At 42.9% G+C, this 16,692-nt stretch overlaps 1 protein-coding gene across 2 annotated transcripts in view; it reads right to left on the reverse strand.

The window, feature by feature from the left end:
* The window catches only part of Piezo (piezo type mechanosensitive ion channel component), a 220,079-nt gene that overhangs the window by 113,664 nt on the left and 89,723 nt on the right, over positions 1-16,692 (reverse strand). For both annotated transcript variants that reach the window (XM_037428842.2, XM_037428841.2), the window contains 5 exons: positions 13,151-13,352; positions 12,973-13,074; positions 9,407-9,578; positions 6,300-6,485; positions 5,574-5,631 (listed from right to left, as the gene is read on the reverse strand). In XM_037428842.2, coding sequence (XP_037284739.2) covers positions 5,574-5,631; positions 6,300-6,485; positions 9,407-9,578; positions 12,973-13,074; positions 13,151-13,352 — 720 coding nt within the window. The remainder of the gene's footprint in view (positions 1-5,573; positions 5,632-6,299; positions 6,486-9,406; positions 9,579-12,972; positions 13,075-13,150; positions 13,353-16,692) is intronic.

Below are 16,692 nucleotides of genomic sequence, written 5' to 3' on the forward strand. Positions count from 1 at the left end.
CGTCGCTATTCAATTCGCAGGCCTATCGCTAAAATCGGAGAAGCGTCATTTCGGCTACGAAGAACTAAAGTTCCTCGGCCACCTTGTCAGTCACGATGGCATTCGACCAGACCCAGAAAAGACCATGGTCGTTGCTGCATTTCCTCCACCTTTGAACAAACGGGATTAGCGCTGGTTTTTGGGTCTCTGCGCCTACTACAGGCGCTTTATCCAGAGTTTTGCCAACATCGCTGAACCCCTTACCCGCTTAACGAAGGAGGATACTCCTTTTGTGTGGGGTCCAGAGCAGAGAGCCGCTTTTTCCAAGCTTCAACAGTGCCTTCAGAGTGAACCCTTACTAGGGCACTTTGATGAAGATGCCGCCACCGAACTTCACACTGACGCAAGCAACATCGGTCTTGGTACTGTGCTCGTCCAGTGGCAAGACTGTGCTGAACGTCCCATCGTTTATGCTAGTCGCATTCTGTCATCTGCGGAAACTAACTATTCAACCACGGAGAAGGAATGCCTTGCTGTCATTTGGGCGATAACAAAGTTCTGACCGTATATGTATGGCCGTCCATTCAGAGTAGTTGCGGACCATCATGCCCTCTGTTGGCTGGCCAATCTCAAGGACCCTTCAGGGCGCCTCGGGAGGTGGAGCTTGCGCCTTCAAGAATTTGAGGTTACAGTCATCTACAAGTCGGGCCGCAGGTACACTGATGCTGATTGCCTTTCGCGCGCTCCCCTCGCGACGACATCGAGTGACAATGATACCGATGGCCATTTTCTTTGTGCAGTCAGTGAATCTGACTTGGCCCAACAACAGTGGAATGATTCAGAGATCCAACAACTTATCAAATACCTTCAAGGTCACAGCTCGAGTCCACTATCGGCATTCGCACGTTCAGGGTCATTTTGTCTCTGCAACAACATCGTCTACAAAAAGAACTTCGAACCTTATGCGACTGAATACCTCCTCTTCGTTCCACCAGGGCTATGTGCTGACATTTTATCTGCCTGCCACGACGAGCCTTCCTCCGGCCACCTAGGATTCGCATGTACCCTTGCCCGGATTCGGACTCGCTACTACTGGCCAAAGCTCACCCAAAATGTCAAGCATTACGTTAAAACGTGCAATCATTGCCAGTGCCGTAAAGCCTCACCTGTGCGCCCTGCTGGTTTATTGCAGCCTGTTGCACCCCGTGACAACCGTTTGAACGAATCGGCATGGACTTGCTTGGGCCCTTCTCGAAGTCACATGATGGAAACCGCTGGATCGTAGTTGCTACTGACTATTTAATGAGGTACTGCGAAACGAAAGCCCTATAACGAAGCACCGCCAATGAGATTGTGTATTTTTTTATCAACAACATCGTCCTCCGCCATGGAGTGCCAACAGTTCTTATCACTGACCGTGGAACAGCCTTTACAGCCCAATTGATGCAAGACGTCACGAGACTTAGTGGAACAGCTTATCGCAAAACGACCGCATACCATCCACAAACCAATGGTCTGACGGAGAGATTAAACAAGACGCTCGCTGACATGCTATCTATGTACGTCGACCCCTATCACAAAAACTGGGATGAAACTTTGCCATACAAAACGTTCGCTTACAACACTGTGGCTCAAGAGACTACGAGTTTCACTCCCTTCCGGTTGCTTGACGGCCGAGAAGCAATCACGATGCCGGATGCCATGCTCTTGCCTGACATGACCGATATTCCTACTGATGCGAACGACTTTGTCCGGCTCGCCGACGCGGCCCGCCAGCTTGCACTTGAGCGGATCCGAGAACAACAACGCATCGACTCGCAGAGGTACAACACCCGTCATCGCCATGTTATTTACCAACCCGGTGATCTAGTGTGGATCTGGATCCCCAATCGCCAAAGGGGCCGCTCGAAAAAGTTACTTCACCGCTACTTCGGTCCTTATAGAGTATTACGGCGCCTCACAGATGTCAACTAAAAAATTCTGCTTGAAGACACAGCTCGGCGATCTCGATGTTCCCAGCAGGCCAACATTGTTCATGTGTCACGAATGAAGCCACACTACCCCCGAGCCACCTGACACTGCTTCATCATGCGTCTTTGTGCATGCAAGCGATTACTTTAACTTTTAATCGGCATTGAGCATCCAGGCAGTACTTTCTTTTTTTGGAAGGGGGGGTAATGCCACAGGCATAGAACGAGGTTTAGCCATGCCAATACGAGTATGTGCCATGGTGTGAAAAAAAAAGAACAGGACTGTTGGTGTGCTCGTGCTCTAACGTTCGGTTCGGCTCGACGTCCAGTGCTGCTCCTGTGAACAGATGTTGTGGTCGTTCTGTAATCACGTGACAATATGAACAGTCTCGGCTGGCTTTTTGCCGTCGCCGCCGCTGTCATACATCGTACATAGTATATACGTATCTATATAATGAAAACTCAAGAAAGAAAGAAATTAGCCCTGTACCTGCATGTTAATCTGCAAATGTCGTCGAAAGACTATAGTCTTGCATCTGGAGAGAGAGAACGAAACGTTTATTTGATGCTCTGCGCAAGAATATCGGTGAATGATATTCTGGAGGCGCTGGGTTAGAGTGCCTAGAGCGTGCAGCGGAGGCGAACGAGCACATCAAGCCACGTGACACGCGAGACATGAGCGCTATCTGGCAGTTATCTTGGAAAACTGCCATGCGGCTATGAGTCTCAAAGGTGATAAGGTGTAGAACGCAAGGCAACGGGTAGGTGCCACTATCGTGTCGTCTTAGCAAAGCACTGAAAACACTTGCCTTTTCGTGCAAGCGTTGCATGGTCAGCGCAGCGTGATAAACACTATGGTCCTTAGAATGACTTATGTATGCCTTTTTTAGTAAAAGACGCATATACGGAATATATACGTGTTGTTCTGGTGCTTTAGATATGCGCAATAATTGCTCTTCAATTGACAACCGCACAAGTGTGAATGCTGAATCTTGAGCAACATTGGTGGGCGCTACGAACGGTGTTGGCCATTTGGGGCATTGGCTGGTGCTGTTTAAAGTACCCGGTATCGTTAAGGGTGGACAAACAGACAGACAGAACAAAATTTTTGCGTTGAAGGTTCCCAAGAAAGACTATCGTCTTTAAAAAGAAGGCACCTGCACTCGGCGCCCAGCTCGTCACGATGCGCTGACGTGCGCTTATCTCCCACGCGTACTTTGCCCTGCGAATGGGAGGGGGGTAGGTGCTTGTGCGTGCGCGGTTATCCTACAGTTGGGAAAATCGCGCACCTTCGACTTTAACCTGAACGATGTCATTCAGTTGCCGAGCGCACAAAGATCACTTTGCTCGCTGAACAGGCGCCGTTTGGGAAAAGAGTGCGCTTTTCAAACACGGCGAAGTAACAACTGAGGCACTTGTTAGTTCACACTTATATCTGTACCTGTGATTATGTTTCTTGCCTCGTTTTTGTTTAAACAGCGCATTAGGTGTCAAGCGGTAAATGTTGTTAGTTCGCTCTCGTCCTGTGTATGTGTTTTTGTGCATCATGTGTGCATGAGCAGCGCACTGCACATTTCGATCTACTTGCCGTTCTCAGCGTTGCATTCCAAGGAATTGTTATCACCCCTGCGGCGAAACTGTGACTTTTTTTCTTAATTTTGGTCAACCATGTCATCAACATTGAGGAGATGTCAGATTAGGCGCTGATGGAAACTCTGAGACCACGGTGACGACAGATCTTCGGATGTTGAATCATCACGTGCTTCAGTATTGCGCCGGGAGTTTGCAGGCTGGTAGCTTTCGCAATCAACCGATCATTTTTGGCATCACGAAAGCATGTTGAATGCAATGCAATGCACGCGAGAACGAAAAATTGTAATCGAATATCGCCGAACTCCTACAAAATGCTGATGTGAGCAAATGGGGCCGCTCTAAGGAGAAGTGCTCTTTTCACACAGTTCATTCACATTAAAACCGCACTTCTACTCGCCAAGATAGCAAGTGCGCCAGTGATCACTACCGCCCTTAAAATCCAAGTTCATTATTGCGACTCAAGCAATCCCACCCCCCTCCCCCTTCCCGCATTGTTTCATGCTTGTTCAAGACGGGTGGTTTACTTTCTGTTTGAGCATTCCACGGCAGTTCTAACACTCGGGAAGATGTTATCCGATGCACTTTCCAAGCGATAGGGATGAGCCGACTCATTTGATCTCTGCTTCAGCAGCGCTCCCGCGCTTTTACCTGCTCGTGAAAGTTACGATGCACGAGGGCATGCTACCAATTTAGACTTGTTACGGAACATGGCGGCGATGACAAAAACCCGCCGAAATTGCCCATATAATTGCTATCGCAATAATAATGCAGTTGTTTATTGTAAACTAAGTGTTTTGGGTTAGCTCTGCCTTCTTGTGGGGTTTAACGTCCCGAAACCACCACCTTGCCGACGATTGTGTGTTATATCGACAGGTTCAGAACGAAGGTGACTGTGCTTATTTGCAGAACGATTTGGATTGTATTGTACAGTGGTGCCAGAAGTGGCAAATGACGCTAAACCCCAAAAAGTGCGTTCATATGCGAGTTTCCAAAAAAAAAGAAACCAATAGTAACGGCATACACCATAGATACGCATACTGTTATTACCGAACCAACATGCAAATATCTTGGCGTTGTTTTGTCGCATGACTGCTCATGGAATGCCAATGTTGATCACGTTGCTGGCAAAGCGGCAAGGGCTCTAAACTTCATTCAGAGGAACCTAAGATTGGCACCCCGAACATTAAAAAATACAGCCCATCTCACATGTATTAGACCGATTTTGGTATACGCATGTCCTGTGTGGGACCCGATGCAGGCGAACTTGATTGATAAGCTTGAAAAAATACAAAACAGAGCTGCGCGGTTTGTTTTAGGGCAGTACGAGCGGAGAGACAGCTGCAGTGCTATGAAAGCTGAATTGGGTCGGGAATTGCTTTCTTTACGCAGGAAAAAACTGCGTTTGAAGTTTTTCTTTTCTGTTTTTCATGGGCGGACTGGGATTGACCGTCATAACTATTTCAGTGAACCCAGTTACATATCTAGTCGACATGGCCACCGACCATGTTTTATAATTCCTTTTTTGTGATGACCATTAGAGATTGGAACCGGCTGCAAGACAAGCAAGTGTGCTGTATAAACGAAGAATTGTTTTATTCCAGTCTGTAACCCCCCTGCTGTAACGCCTTTTTGAGCAAAGCGGGGCACTCACCGAATAAAGAATAAAGAATAAAATATGATTATGAGAGACGCCGTAGTGGAGAGCTCCGGAAATTTTGACCACCTGGGGTTCTTTAACGTGCGCCCAAATCTGAGCACACGGGCCTACAACATTTCCGCCTCCATCGGAAATGCAGCCGCCGCAGCCGGGATTTGATCCCGCGACCTGCGGGTCAGCAGCTGAGTACCTTAGCCACTAGACCACCGCGGCGGGGCTAATCCGTGTGCATGAGTAGTGCATGTGCCATTAAACACAATTGTGACAGCAGGACATGATATATCGCAATAGAACCAAGAAAAAAAATATCGATGACAATTTCATTAACCCTCTGTGAGAAAATGATAGAGAAAAATGTCAAAAACATGTATTACCTGTAGAATACATTTAATGAAGATGACAACAACATTGTAGGCCAGCAATGTGTTCCACCTAAAAAAAAAAGGGGGGGGGGGGGGGAATAGATGATTACATTCGGTTTAACAGTATAAAGCTAAATATACCCATATTAAAGTGAAAAAGCAAACAGTTCAATTTAAAGTTTAGTAAGCCAAGTGTGAAAAAAGTTTTGAAGTAATTATGATGTTATTTTGTTTAAAAGTTACAGTTTACAGGTGACTCTCGGTAAACGAAACCTGAAGGGACCAGGAAAGTATATTCCATTAAACAGGAGTTCCGTTTACTGAGGGGTTAACATAGGTGCTGAATACAAGCCTGAAACCAATCGGTGCAAAAGCAATAGTTCCGTTTAGGCAGTAGTTCCATTTAACAGATTTCCGTTTACTGAGAGTCTACTGTACTCCTGTTTCTGACAAACAAATGTTCTAATTTTGAAATTTGGTTGTGGATATGGAGAGTGACCTAGCATTTTCACAAATATGCATGTAATAGCTATTTACAGAAATTAAAAATAAAGAAAAAGAAAAGAAGGGTAGAAAAAGAAAATGTAGCACAGAGAGCTGAACGATTGCCTACACGTAAAATAAACAATTTAGATATTTTGCTTATAATGCCTGGCACTTGAAAAAATTCTCTAGCAATTTCTAAGTGAATTGTAGTGCTGCAGATCTCAGGCAAAAAAAAATAAATAAAAATCTTACATTTTCAGAAGAACATTCATGGGCTTGAGGTAAAATTCGTTGCCATTCCACAGGAAAAAGAAACAGCCAAGCACATAACCCATTGCAAAGAGGCTGACACGATTAGTGCCAGCAAGAAACATCACTGCCAGTGTGATCCAGTAGAAGGAAAAGAAGAGGAATACTTTCACCATTGAGAGATAGGACCTGTGTGGAGATGGAAATGTAGATCAGTAACATTTTCACCATTGCACTTTTTTTTTTCTAGAGATGCAAGTAATCACTGCAATAAATACTATATATACAGATAAGCATTACTTCAAGTGAGAATAAGTGTTTGGAATTCAGTTAATGCTTACTGAATAGTGAGCGCACCAGCTGTATAGTACTAAGCAATAATTAATAACACCTTCCAAGTAAAAAAGAGGGACGGAGGAGGAAAAAGAAAGTGGGGGATGGAGGTTAACCAGACAGATACATGGATAGGTAGTTTCCAATAGAATACACTTCAAACTTTTTGAGTACTCATTTGGCCTTTCCTAGAGTAAATCAGTGCAACATGCACAATGTATTTTTTTTACCTATTATTTGCCAAAAATATAGTATTTTTTCATAGAGCAAGAAGTGCTTTCAAGTGCCCGAATAAACCTATTGTGAGGCCCCTCCCAGAGTCCTCATACAGGTGCAAATGCAGCAGTGCAGAGCAAGCAAAAGTTGACAAACAGAAGTGGCAGTTTACATCTTTTTTTTCAGTAGTACAGGTAGTGCCTGCACTGTTGAAATGTAATTGATTGATCAGTGCTGAAGCATATCACAAGGTGTTGCTCCTTAAAGGGACAATAAAAAACAAAATTTTTTGAATACGATTACTAAAGTACAATTTTACAATCCCGAAAACACCCCTCTTGCCACGACACAATGCTAGGTAAGCGAAAAAATTTCCGAAAAGAGAATGCGGGTGGAGACACCACCTTGAGATTCCCATAATAAGCACTGTGATGTCATAGATTTTGAAGGCAGTCTACTGGGTCCTATGTAATTTCTAATCGCTAAAAAATGAAATATAGTGTCATCTGTGGGTGCCATAGACCCAGAACACGAAGTTTCCAAAAATATTGTCAAGCCAATGTCGGGAAAATTAAAAAAAAAATACATCTTGAAATTTTTTATGTTGAGTGCGGAGATTTTGGTGCAAAATTTAATAATAAAATTTCAACTTCGATTTTCTCCACTATTAATGAATGTATGATAGCGAAACATATGACAGAGTTCTCAGAGCACAGTTTCTCAATATAAACTAGGTCATTGTTTCTTTTTAGAGTCCCTTTAAAAATTATTAAAGGTAACACTGTGCAAGGGTAACCTCCAATACCATGCAGGTAAGCCTAGATGATGTTTGAAGCCATATTATGCAGTCTCTTCGCTTTAAGAACAGCAAGCATCTGCACTGTATTCCAGGCACTTTTGGCTCTTGTTGCCATTCCAGCTACAGCTGCGCAGCAGCTTTCTTGGTTTTGCAATGATAGCCTGTGATACTTTTCAGTCCCATCATTTTCAACACAGTGGTACTTGGTAGTTGTGCTGTAAAATGACTGTCCTTCACTTTCCATGGTATAAAGGGTTCTGCTGTATGGGGGTCATGCACAGCCGTCAGCAGCTTCAACTCGAACGTTTCGATGCATGGTCTCTGCTCGCTTGAAGTGGCTTGAACTGAGGTCAGCACCACTAAGTGTTGAACATGATATGCTTGCTGCAGTTAGCAATAGATATAGCGTGCATCGGTTTCCCTAGTAAATTTATGTTTCCCGGCTGCCTGACCGGCAGGTTGAATGTACTCACTTCGCATCCCATTTTCACCACGTTTCGCTCGTGGCTACGTTAACGCATGTGCCCATGGCATTCGTTGTTGTATGCTTATCTCGACAATGAACCAATGTGTGCGACAGCTTACTCACCTTACGAGTTTGAATTCTCAACAAGGAATAACATGTATAAATAGCAGAGCAAACACATGTTCATGGCGTTTGTAAAAGTTTTACAATAAATAGATCTGAAATGTGGTGACGGGTTTTATGTTCCAATTCAATAATTTTCAGACAGCATCAATTGAACTGTTTTCGCAGTTTAAAGTGTGCTTTTCTGTTTGGTTAACAGTGCATGTAAGATTTCATTTTGGAACGCTACGTCTGTACGTGTTCTCAGAAAAAAAAAAAGGCGTATGGATACAACGCAAACAAAGCAATTTTCGTGCATAGTTATCACATAAAAGCCTAAACTGCCATCTTATCCTATAATCAAAGTGTGGTTCTGGGTCGCTAAACTCCAGATATTGTTACCTGCACAAATGTTGTGCTTCAAGACCACATCTTCCTTGCAGCACGAATAGAGCAGGAAGGCACACTATAGATTGCGGGAACAGTTCGATTCACGCTGTTTGAAAATTATTGAATGAGAACATGAACAACGCCACTGTATTTCAAATTAACTATATAACTTTTACAAACGCCTTGAACATGCGTTTGCTCCGCTTTTTATAGATGCGATTCCTTCTGAGCAGCAGCTGCGAATTCAAACACGCAGGTGCGTAAGCTGTCACACGCAAGGGTCCATTGTCGAGATAAGTATAAGATAACGAACACCATGGGTGCGCACAATAATGTAGCCATGAGTGAAATGTGGCGAAAACGGGATGCGAAAAGAGTGCATTCGACCCGCCGGTCAGGCAGACTGGAAACAGAAATTTACTAGTGAAACTGACACGCGCTACATTTATCCTTAACTGCAGCAAGCATATCGTTTTCAACACTTGGTGGCGCTGACCTCAGTCCAAGTGAGCCGAGGCCACACGTCGGAGTGTTCAAGTAAAAAGTTCTGACTGCTGTATCATTCTATCACACCAGAAAATTTTTTTGTAGCAATATGTCGTAAACATCTGGTTCGATGCTGCTGCTCTTGGAAGAGTGTGTGCCGACCCCTCTGTTAAATGAGTGTCATTGTCCTGACTATTTCCTTGCACTGCTTCCACTTCTTAATCCTGCTGCCACTTCATCCCCGGTGAAATTCCCCAAAAATTCATTGAGCACACCATTTTTCGATAAATCAAAAAGATACCAGTTGTCTGTGCTTACTTTGTGTAGGTGACGAAGTCGGGTATAGGGTTAGGTGTTTGGCCAATGTAACGGCCAGTTTTGTCATAAATTTCCTTGTTGGAGCCACCTTCATACGCAATGCTTGAGTGCGAACTTTCAAGGAAGAATACATGGAGTTGACAGCAGGCAAATAGAAGTTGAACAAAATCCACTGAAAAGTAAGAAAACAAATTGTAAACTGGAGCTTGAAAAAAATTAAGTTGTAGACTACAGTATATATTTAGAACCCTTGCCTGAAAAGCTATAACAATTTATTCAATGAAGTAGTAACATGTAGCTGCATATTAAACACAACTGCCTTTAAAGCTCACAGAACCCAAAGAGGGTTCTTACAGGATGCTCTTCAGCACACTATTTACATTATTTAAATAGCCCTCACATCTATATAAAGCTGCCCTTCAGCAGCAGCTTCACACTAAAAAACACATGAAATTGCATGACAACATTTTAGGTGAATAAGAGATGTGATAGAGCACAAATGTAGTATTCAGCCAGCTACATATCAGTATGTATAGAAGGGCATGTAGCCACATTGTTGAGCAAGAAGAATCACTGCCTAGATGACAAATCATAACGCCACTGCCAAAGTGCTTGGTGCAAACATTTTAGCACATCAATGCAGAATTCACGATTCAATCCATTCATAGCACATTGGGCTTCAGCATAAAAAATGCCATGAACATTTTTTCAAGAATATAAACTGTTGTGACCTTGTCATTTGACACTGTCAGTTTACTTAGAGGCCATACTGGTAGCACCAACTTTCATTGCCAGCAATGATTATTATCACAAGTCCGCGGTCACTTCTGCACATTCCAAATGTTGAGCAGCAAATGTTACCTGGTTTCGGCCTGCTAAATCTGTCAGGGTGTAAAGGACAATTCTTGCATAGCTTCCATTGCCCTTAACCACTGCATTAGATCTGGCGACACATATCAAATTTCAGTTTGACATCTCATATCAAATGACCCATTTATAATCTACCTACAAATAACTCCTGTAAAAGCATCTGGTGCTGAAAAAAGTGGATCTGAAAATGCCGGGCTCAAGCCACCAGCGATTATGAGAAAGAGTGAGAGAATGCAGTCAGTCACAAAGGCTGGCTAATAATGACTGGAGTGGCCGAGAGTTAACAAGCGGCATGTTTACAGCAACCCAGACAGTGCGACTTGATTGTCATAAGGTACGTTCTATTAACAACCGCACACAACCTGAATCAAGTCCACTGCAGAAAACTAAAGGGAAATAGTAAGAGACATTAGACTGCAATAGGCGTTTCCATGTTTGATAGAAAGCAACCCTGCTGCCATAAACAAAAGTGTGGCAAAAGGTCAGGTTGCTTTGCGCAAAATAATCAAAGTGGCAGCAGGGATACTGCAGTTGTCCCTAGTGCGAACAGACCAGAGAACAGTATTATAGAATTCGAGTGGCAGAGTCAGCGCAGCCTACTGACTCCACAAGCGAGCACATGATTGGGACATAAATCAATGCCATCAAATCCATGACTGGAACACAAGCCATGCTGCTTAAGCAAGGTAGAAGTGCAAGTCCTATTTATAAGTTCACCCTGAATATCTTGTGTATAATTGTTCCCTTCAGCAGTCAAATCCCGTGTAATTCTTAGACACACACGGCAGTTTCATCCTAACTGCCAGTCTCCAATGAATTGCTCATGCAGGAACTGGAGCTCCGATTTGGAGCTGTCACTATTGAGCTGCTGAAGCAATGCTGTACAATTTGTCCCCAGGCATCCATGTCATCCATCATTACTGCCAAAACATGACTACCAGTGGTGCCAGCGGTACCACCAATAGTCACCGGCGGTACCATCGGGGCATTGCAACACTTTTTGAGCATGGTCAGAAAATGGGACCGATTGGTAGTTGGGGCTCCCAAGGATGCATAGGCTAAACAGAGTACAGCACGCCGCCCGAAATATGCAAGTAATTTTTTTAAGTAAGCTATTAATCATTCCCTCTTCTTTCAACTGATGAAGCCTTATACCGAAAGTCACAGCCATTGGCTGACTGGAGCATCATGGGCTGCAAGGTACCGATGCCACCACAGGATGGTGCAACGTGCCCATGCTTGCTTGCGATCCCATTGAAAGTAACCCGTATGTACAAAAAAAAAAAAAAAAAAGATACTTAAGGTCATGACAAGCGTCACGTAGTTTCTGTTCTGCTATTCCCCTGCCTGCTCAGCTTCCAGCAGGCTAGTCAGGATGAGAGAAGAGAGAAAGCAATTACAGTGTACAACTAATTGCCGCTCGTGCTTGACGGACTCTAAAAACTATTGCGGCAATCAATTCACCAGGCAATAAACTCCTGTGATAAAGACATTTGATGGTTACTTGAAAAGTTGTTGCAGGGTGCCATCAAAAGAAGTGCACCAGGCAGAGTTCCTACCTTCTCTACCAATTTTGACCGAGCAACTTTTCCTGCTCCAAAAAGTGATTCCTGCTGTGAATCCTCTCTGCCTTCCCCACTGGAAAAGTAGGTTCCCACCCTCACTCTGTCAATGCAACAAGCTCACTCCAAAATGAGCGAAAAAATTTGTCCTGACTCTGCGATTAGAATGTAACATTAAATGAACAATTTGTCACCTCCAGATTGTGCACTGCAGCAGTAAACATACACAGTGGCTGAAAATTCCTATGTTCAGATCTCTATGGACAGTGGCTTTTTGAAAAGGAGAAGAGGTGTAGCACAAAAAAACATGCGGCTCTCAATAACAATTGACTAGGGTAAGCAAAACTGGGTCCTGGCTGCTAGCAAGCTGTGGAAAGAATGAGAGAATGCAATCCATCATTCAAAACCAGCTAGCAGTGGCTGCATTATGCCTGACAAAATATATAGAATGTTCTTTGCGACTCTGGCTCGCAACTTTACTGACAGTGCATGAGATCAACATTTCAAGTACCATGATAATTCCACAGTTATAACCAGGTTCCACGAAAAAGATTTGAAAAGGAAGCTGAAACCTGTCATTAGGAGAAAGCCTTTTTTTATTTTGTATTTACAAATTGCTACAATTCAAGTAAGACTATAAATAATGTTTCCTATGCTTTGCTTACCATCATTACCTGATCACTTGGTATGATTGCATATGCTATTTTTAAATACCCTTTGTTGATATTACATGACTACTTTGTAAAGTGAAATTTCCCAATAATAATGAGACTTTGCAAGATTTTGAACCAATGTGCTATAAAGTCACCTCTGCACTGCACTATGTGAGGGGCGTGAAAGCAGATACAGTTCCCACGTCTAAGCATATTGCAAGCAGTACTCGGCATCTGTTCGACAACATCCATTTGGTGTCAATTTTGTAACAATGCAGCAGCATACAGTAAGAATGATGGTGTTCCAAGAGGGCCAGCAGAGCTTCAACAAGCTGCAGTTAATGGCTTTTTTTTTCAGTCACACTTATATTTATCATGCATAAATAAAAAGTCCCCATAATTGAGTGAGTGTATGATTGATTTAAAGCAGACAAGTATCACTTCAAAAAATTTAGTAGATAATTATTTTAATGACACTCACCAAGAATTTTTCGTGCTAGAGGTGGGTCTTGATAGTCTGGTAAAAATAGCCACAGTGCTGTTTCTCTTATAACCTTTTTTGATGGATCCCACCATGGATATTCTGCAGAGAGAAAGAAAATTGACCACAGTTCGCTTCTCCATGACAACAATAAGCAATGAAGTCAAGTTCAACTTACCAATGCAGAGACCTGGGGGCAGCCCAACCACCACCAAGTACTGAAGCGGCAGTACAAAGCAGAGGTATGCCACATAGAACGGCCAGACCCTGGCAAGATTACGTCGGCGCAGCAGGAACATGGCACAAAGCCACAGTGATGTCATCAGCGCAAAAACGTCAAGCCGCACTCCAATGCAGGTGACCATTGTTACAAAGCATACCTGTTACCAAAAAAGAGTTTCTAAAACACCCAACCCACAGTAAGAAATTCAAATATAGCTACAAAGCCTGGCAGCCTGATATGCCAAACATGTGCCTGCATTTTACACTTCATTGTAAAGTTATGAAGTATCTGTGCCCGAACATTGCAGTTAAGGAGTGCATTATTGAGCCAGCCTGCCTGATGGACATAAACTGCTACAAAGAACAAATAATGATATTTTCTGGACTACAGCTTGCATCCACCATATAATGTGCCGAGATTCATTGGAAGTTAAAATAAGAAGTTCTAATATTTAACTTGAACATTTGAAATTAAACTGAAAAAAAAAAATTTAACGTGTCTGAAACCAGTACAAACTAGGTAGGCAATAACTTTATTGTAAATAAGAAAAAGCAAGGGTATTACAGTCGAATCTTGATAATTCGAACTTGAAGGGGCCTGAAAACTTGTTCGAATTAAAAAAAGTTCGAATTAATGAAAGCTAAACGGAGGGCTCTCCATGCAGTGGCGCATGTGCATTAAGGTAACACACAAGGGAAGTTTCAGAAGACTTACATTTATTCATAAATCACAGGACATCCGTTATCAATTGAAGTAATCGGTGATGCGTGTCTGCACACGTTTGCCTTGCAGCGAGTCAATCAATTTCACACGCAGCTTGCAAAGTATTTCTACTTCGGCTTCAGCATTCTCCTGGCAAGAGAAGTTGCGCGCAGCTATGTCCAGCGCCGACACTTTCTAAAGACAACGATGACAACGACTGCGTAGCGCTATGCAGGTGCAGCATGGCCAGCACATGACGAGAAAGGAGGAGAGTCTCCATGCGGAGAGAAGCAGATCGGCATTTGAGAGAAAACCAATACTCCACGACAGCTTTTTTTTTTTGCTCTGTTTGCGGCGTCGTTGAAAGGAGAAGGGTTACATGGCAGGGACGCGAAAAGGGGAAGCGTGGCACCGATGCGCGAGAACCCCCTACCCTCAAGGCGCAGAGCCGTGCTCCCACAAGGGGCAAGGGCTGCAGAAAATAGTGCCTTTTTCCTTTCCTTCAACTACACATTCATTCAAACCAGCGACAGCTTTCTATTTTTTTTTTTTCCCTCTCTTCGCGCGTGGCATTGGAACGAGAAGGGTCTTCACGTAGCAGGGACAAAAAAGGAAGCGTGATACGGGTGAGTCGCAGATCAGCATTTGAGAGAGAGCAAACATTCCACGGCAGCCTTTTCTTTCTTTTTCATTTCTTTTGTGCGCAGCGTTAAAGTGTCGCCGGTGCCGCGCGGTAAAGTGTAGCTGCAGGATTGGGCGGGGTGCTGAGAGCATTTTCAAAGCGCGGTATGATCGAATTAACCGTCGAATGTGCTTGCGGGTTCATATTAACAGGCGTTTTCGGCCATTGGAATACACACAGATTTGATGGGACTTCATTGTGAGTTCGAATTAACTGGAAGTTCAAATTAAGCATGTTCGAATTAATGAGATTCAACTGTATATTAGACTTCTCATGGTAGTTGATTATACAAGTTGTTATGCTTGCTCTGGTCAAGGCTGTCACAGAAAAACAACTCAGGCATGTTGAGGGTGACAAACAGTGCTTCAATATATTCATCTTCAAAATGTTTAGCTTTTGTAAGCGCACTACACTGAGCTTGAAGCTGTGAAAGCTTTTCATATTTTCATTACCAGAAACGTGCCTATGTTCTGCACATATATTAAGTTGTATACAGACACATTTTATATACTTAAGGCATATGGGCACTGAAAATCAGCCACTAGCTTTTGCAATTGGCTTATGCCTGCACATAATGAGCTGCCACCATGAGCTGTATGTTCACGTCCAAATAATGCTTGTGTAATGATTGCAGAGCTAATTGATATTGTGGAAGTTGATCAATGACAATTGGCAGGTGTAAGGTGGCCGGCACAGGGGCCTAAAATCATGCACTAAGTTTGGGTAAATAAAGAAAATTCAATTAAAATTGTGACTGTAGCACTGGAGGCATGCAACGACCATAAAGATTGAAGCAGGAAAGAGCCGTGTCCTGAAGATGTCAGTAATGCTAAGCACTACTACTACACCAGATTACTTGAATGAAAGGGTGTGGACGTTCGTGCATTAAAATAAAGTATTTTGCAGCTGCGTCCTGTCATAACTGAATGAGCTAAAAATGTTTTGTATGAATTACTTGCAATGTGCCATGGAACTAATTCTGCTGTGTGATGTAGCTTGAAAAAGATTTGCAGGAGCAGAATGGCCATGCTTTTATCAAGCACACTTCTGACCTTAAGACAAAAAACTACTGGTATGCGTACAGTGAAATTTTATTTTGAATCGAATAGCCCCGAATAGCGGCGAAAAATGTATATTTCACAATATTATATTGAATATAGAAAGAAAAAAATGAAATGAAATGCCATTCTACTTTGGCGTGGTAAAATCTTGTATTACGCGCTTGTTCGGGAATTTTTTTTTCAGCTTTTATGCTTGTGCAGGCATGTATAGAACAGCCACGGCACTCATAGCTGCCTAAGGGCTATAGAGGGGGTATGGTAGCTAGTTATATTTCCTTTATTTTTATTTTTTTAAGGTCACTCAATATGGTTCATGTCACAAGGATATAAAGTTGTGCTTCATAGTCGTAAGTGCTCTGGGCTCAAAAATCTTCGACACCTGTTCAAAGCAGCGTTTTAAATGTGCACCACATTGACAGAAGTTTTTGAATGAGTGTTGTGGCACTGCTGGTTGAACGAATTTGCACATCTGAACCCAATCACTGAGGGTTTCATGAGTCAAAGTCAAAGTTTTACAGCACTTACGGCAAATGAAACCGAACTGTGCAAGAAGTCTGAACTTTCATTTCTGAAGTGCAGTTGTAAAGGGCTTCAAAGCGTTCAAGTGTTTTTTTTTTTGCTACATGTGGAAATGACCATCTCATTTAAAACAAACATATGCTCGCTTTTGAACCAGGATATTGGTGGAAGTTTGGAAGAACGACCTACTAAACAATGTCAGCATTAATTTTAGCCCCCCCCCCCTGACCAAGTTGCATCATTGGCCTTTGTCACATTTTAGATATTCAGATCCTATCAAATTTTCTGAAACTTCAAACACTAGCTATTCAACAGCCTAATCGAATTATTCGATTTGAATTTGGAACTTGAATACTTGCACACCCCTCCTCAAACACTAGCTATTCAACAGCCTAATCGAATTATTCGATTTGAATTCGGAACTTGAATACTTGCACACCCCTCCTAAAACTTTACTAACAAAATTATGTTTAATTCGCACCTCGAGACATTTTTATTGTTCAACTTTACAGAGTACAGTTTGCAAAATATGA

The sequence above is a fragment of the Rhipicephalus microplus genome, chromosome X, assembly GCF_043290135.1.
Source record: "Rhipicephalus microplus isolate Deutch F79 chromosome X, USDA_Rmic, whole genome shotgun sequence".
Lineage (NCBI taxonomy): Eukaryota > Metazoa > Arthropoda > Arachnida > Ixodida > Ixodidae > Rhipicephalus > Rhipicephalus microplus.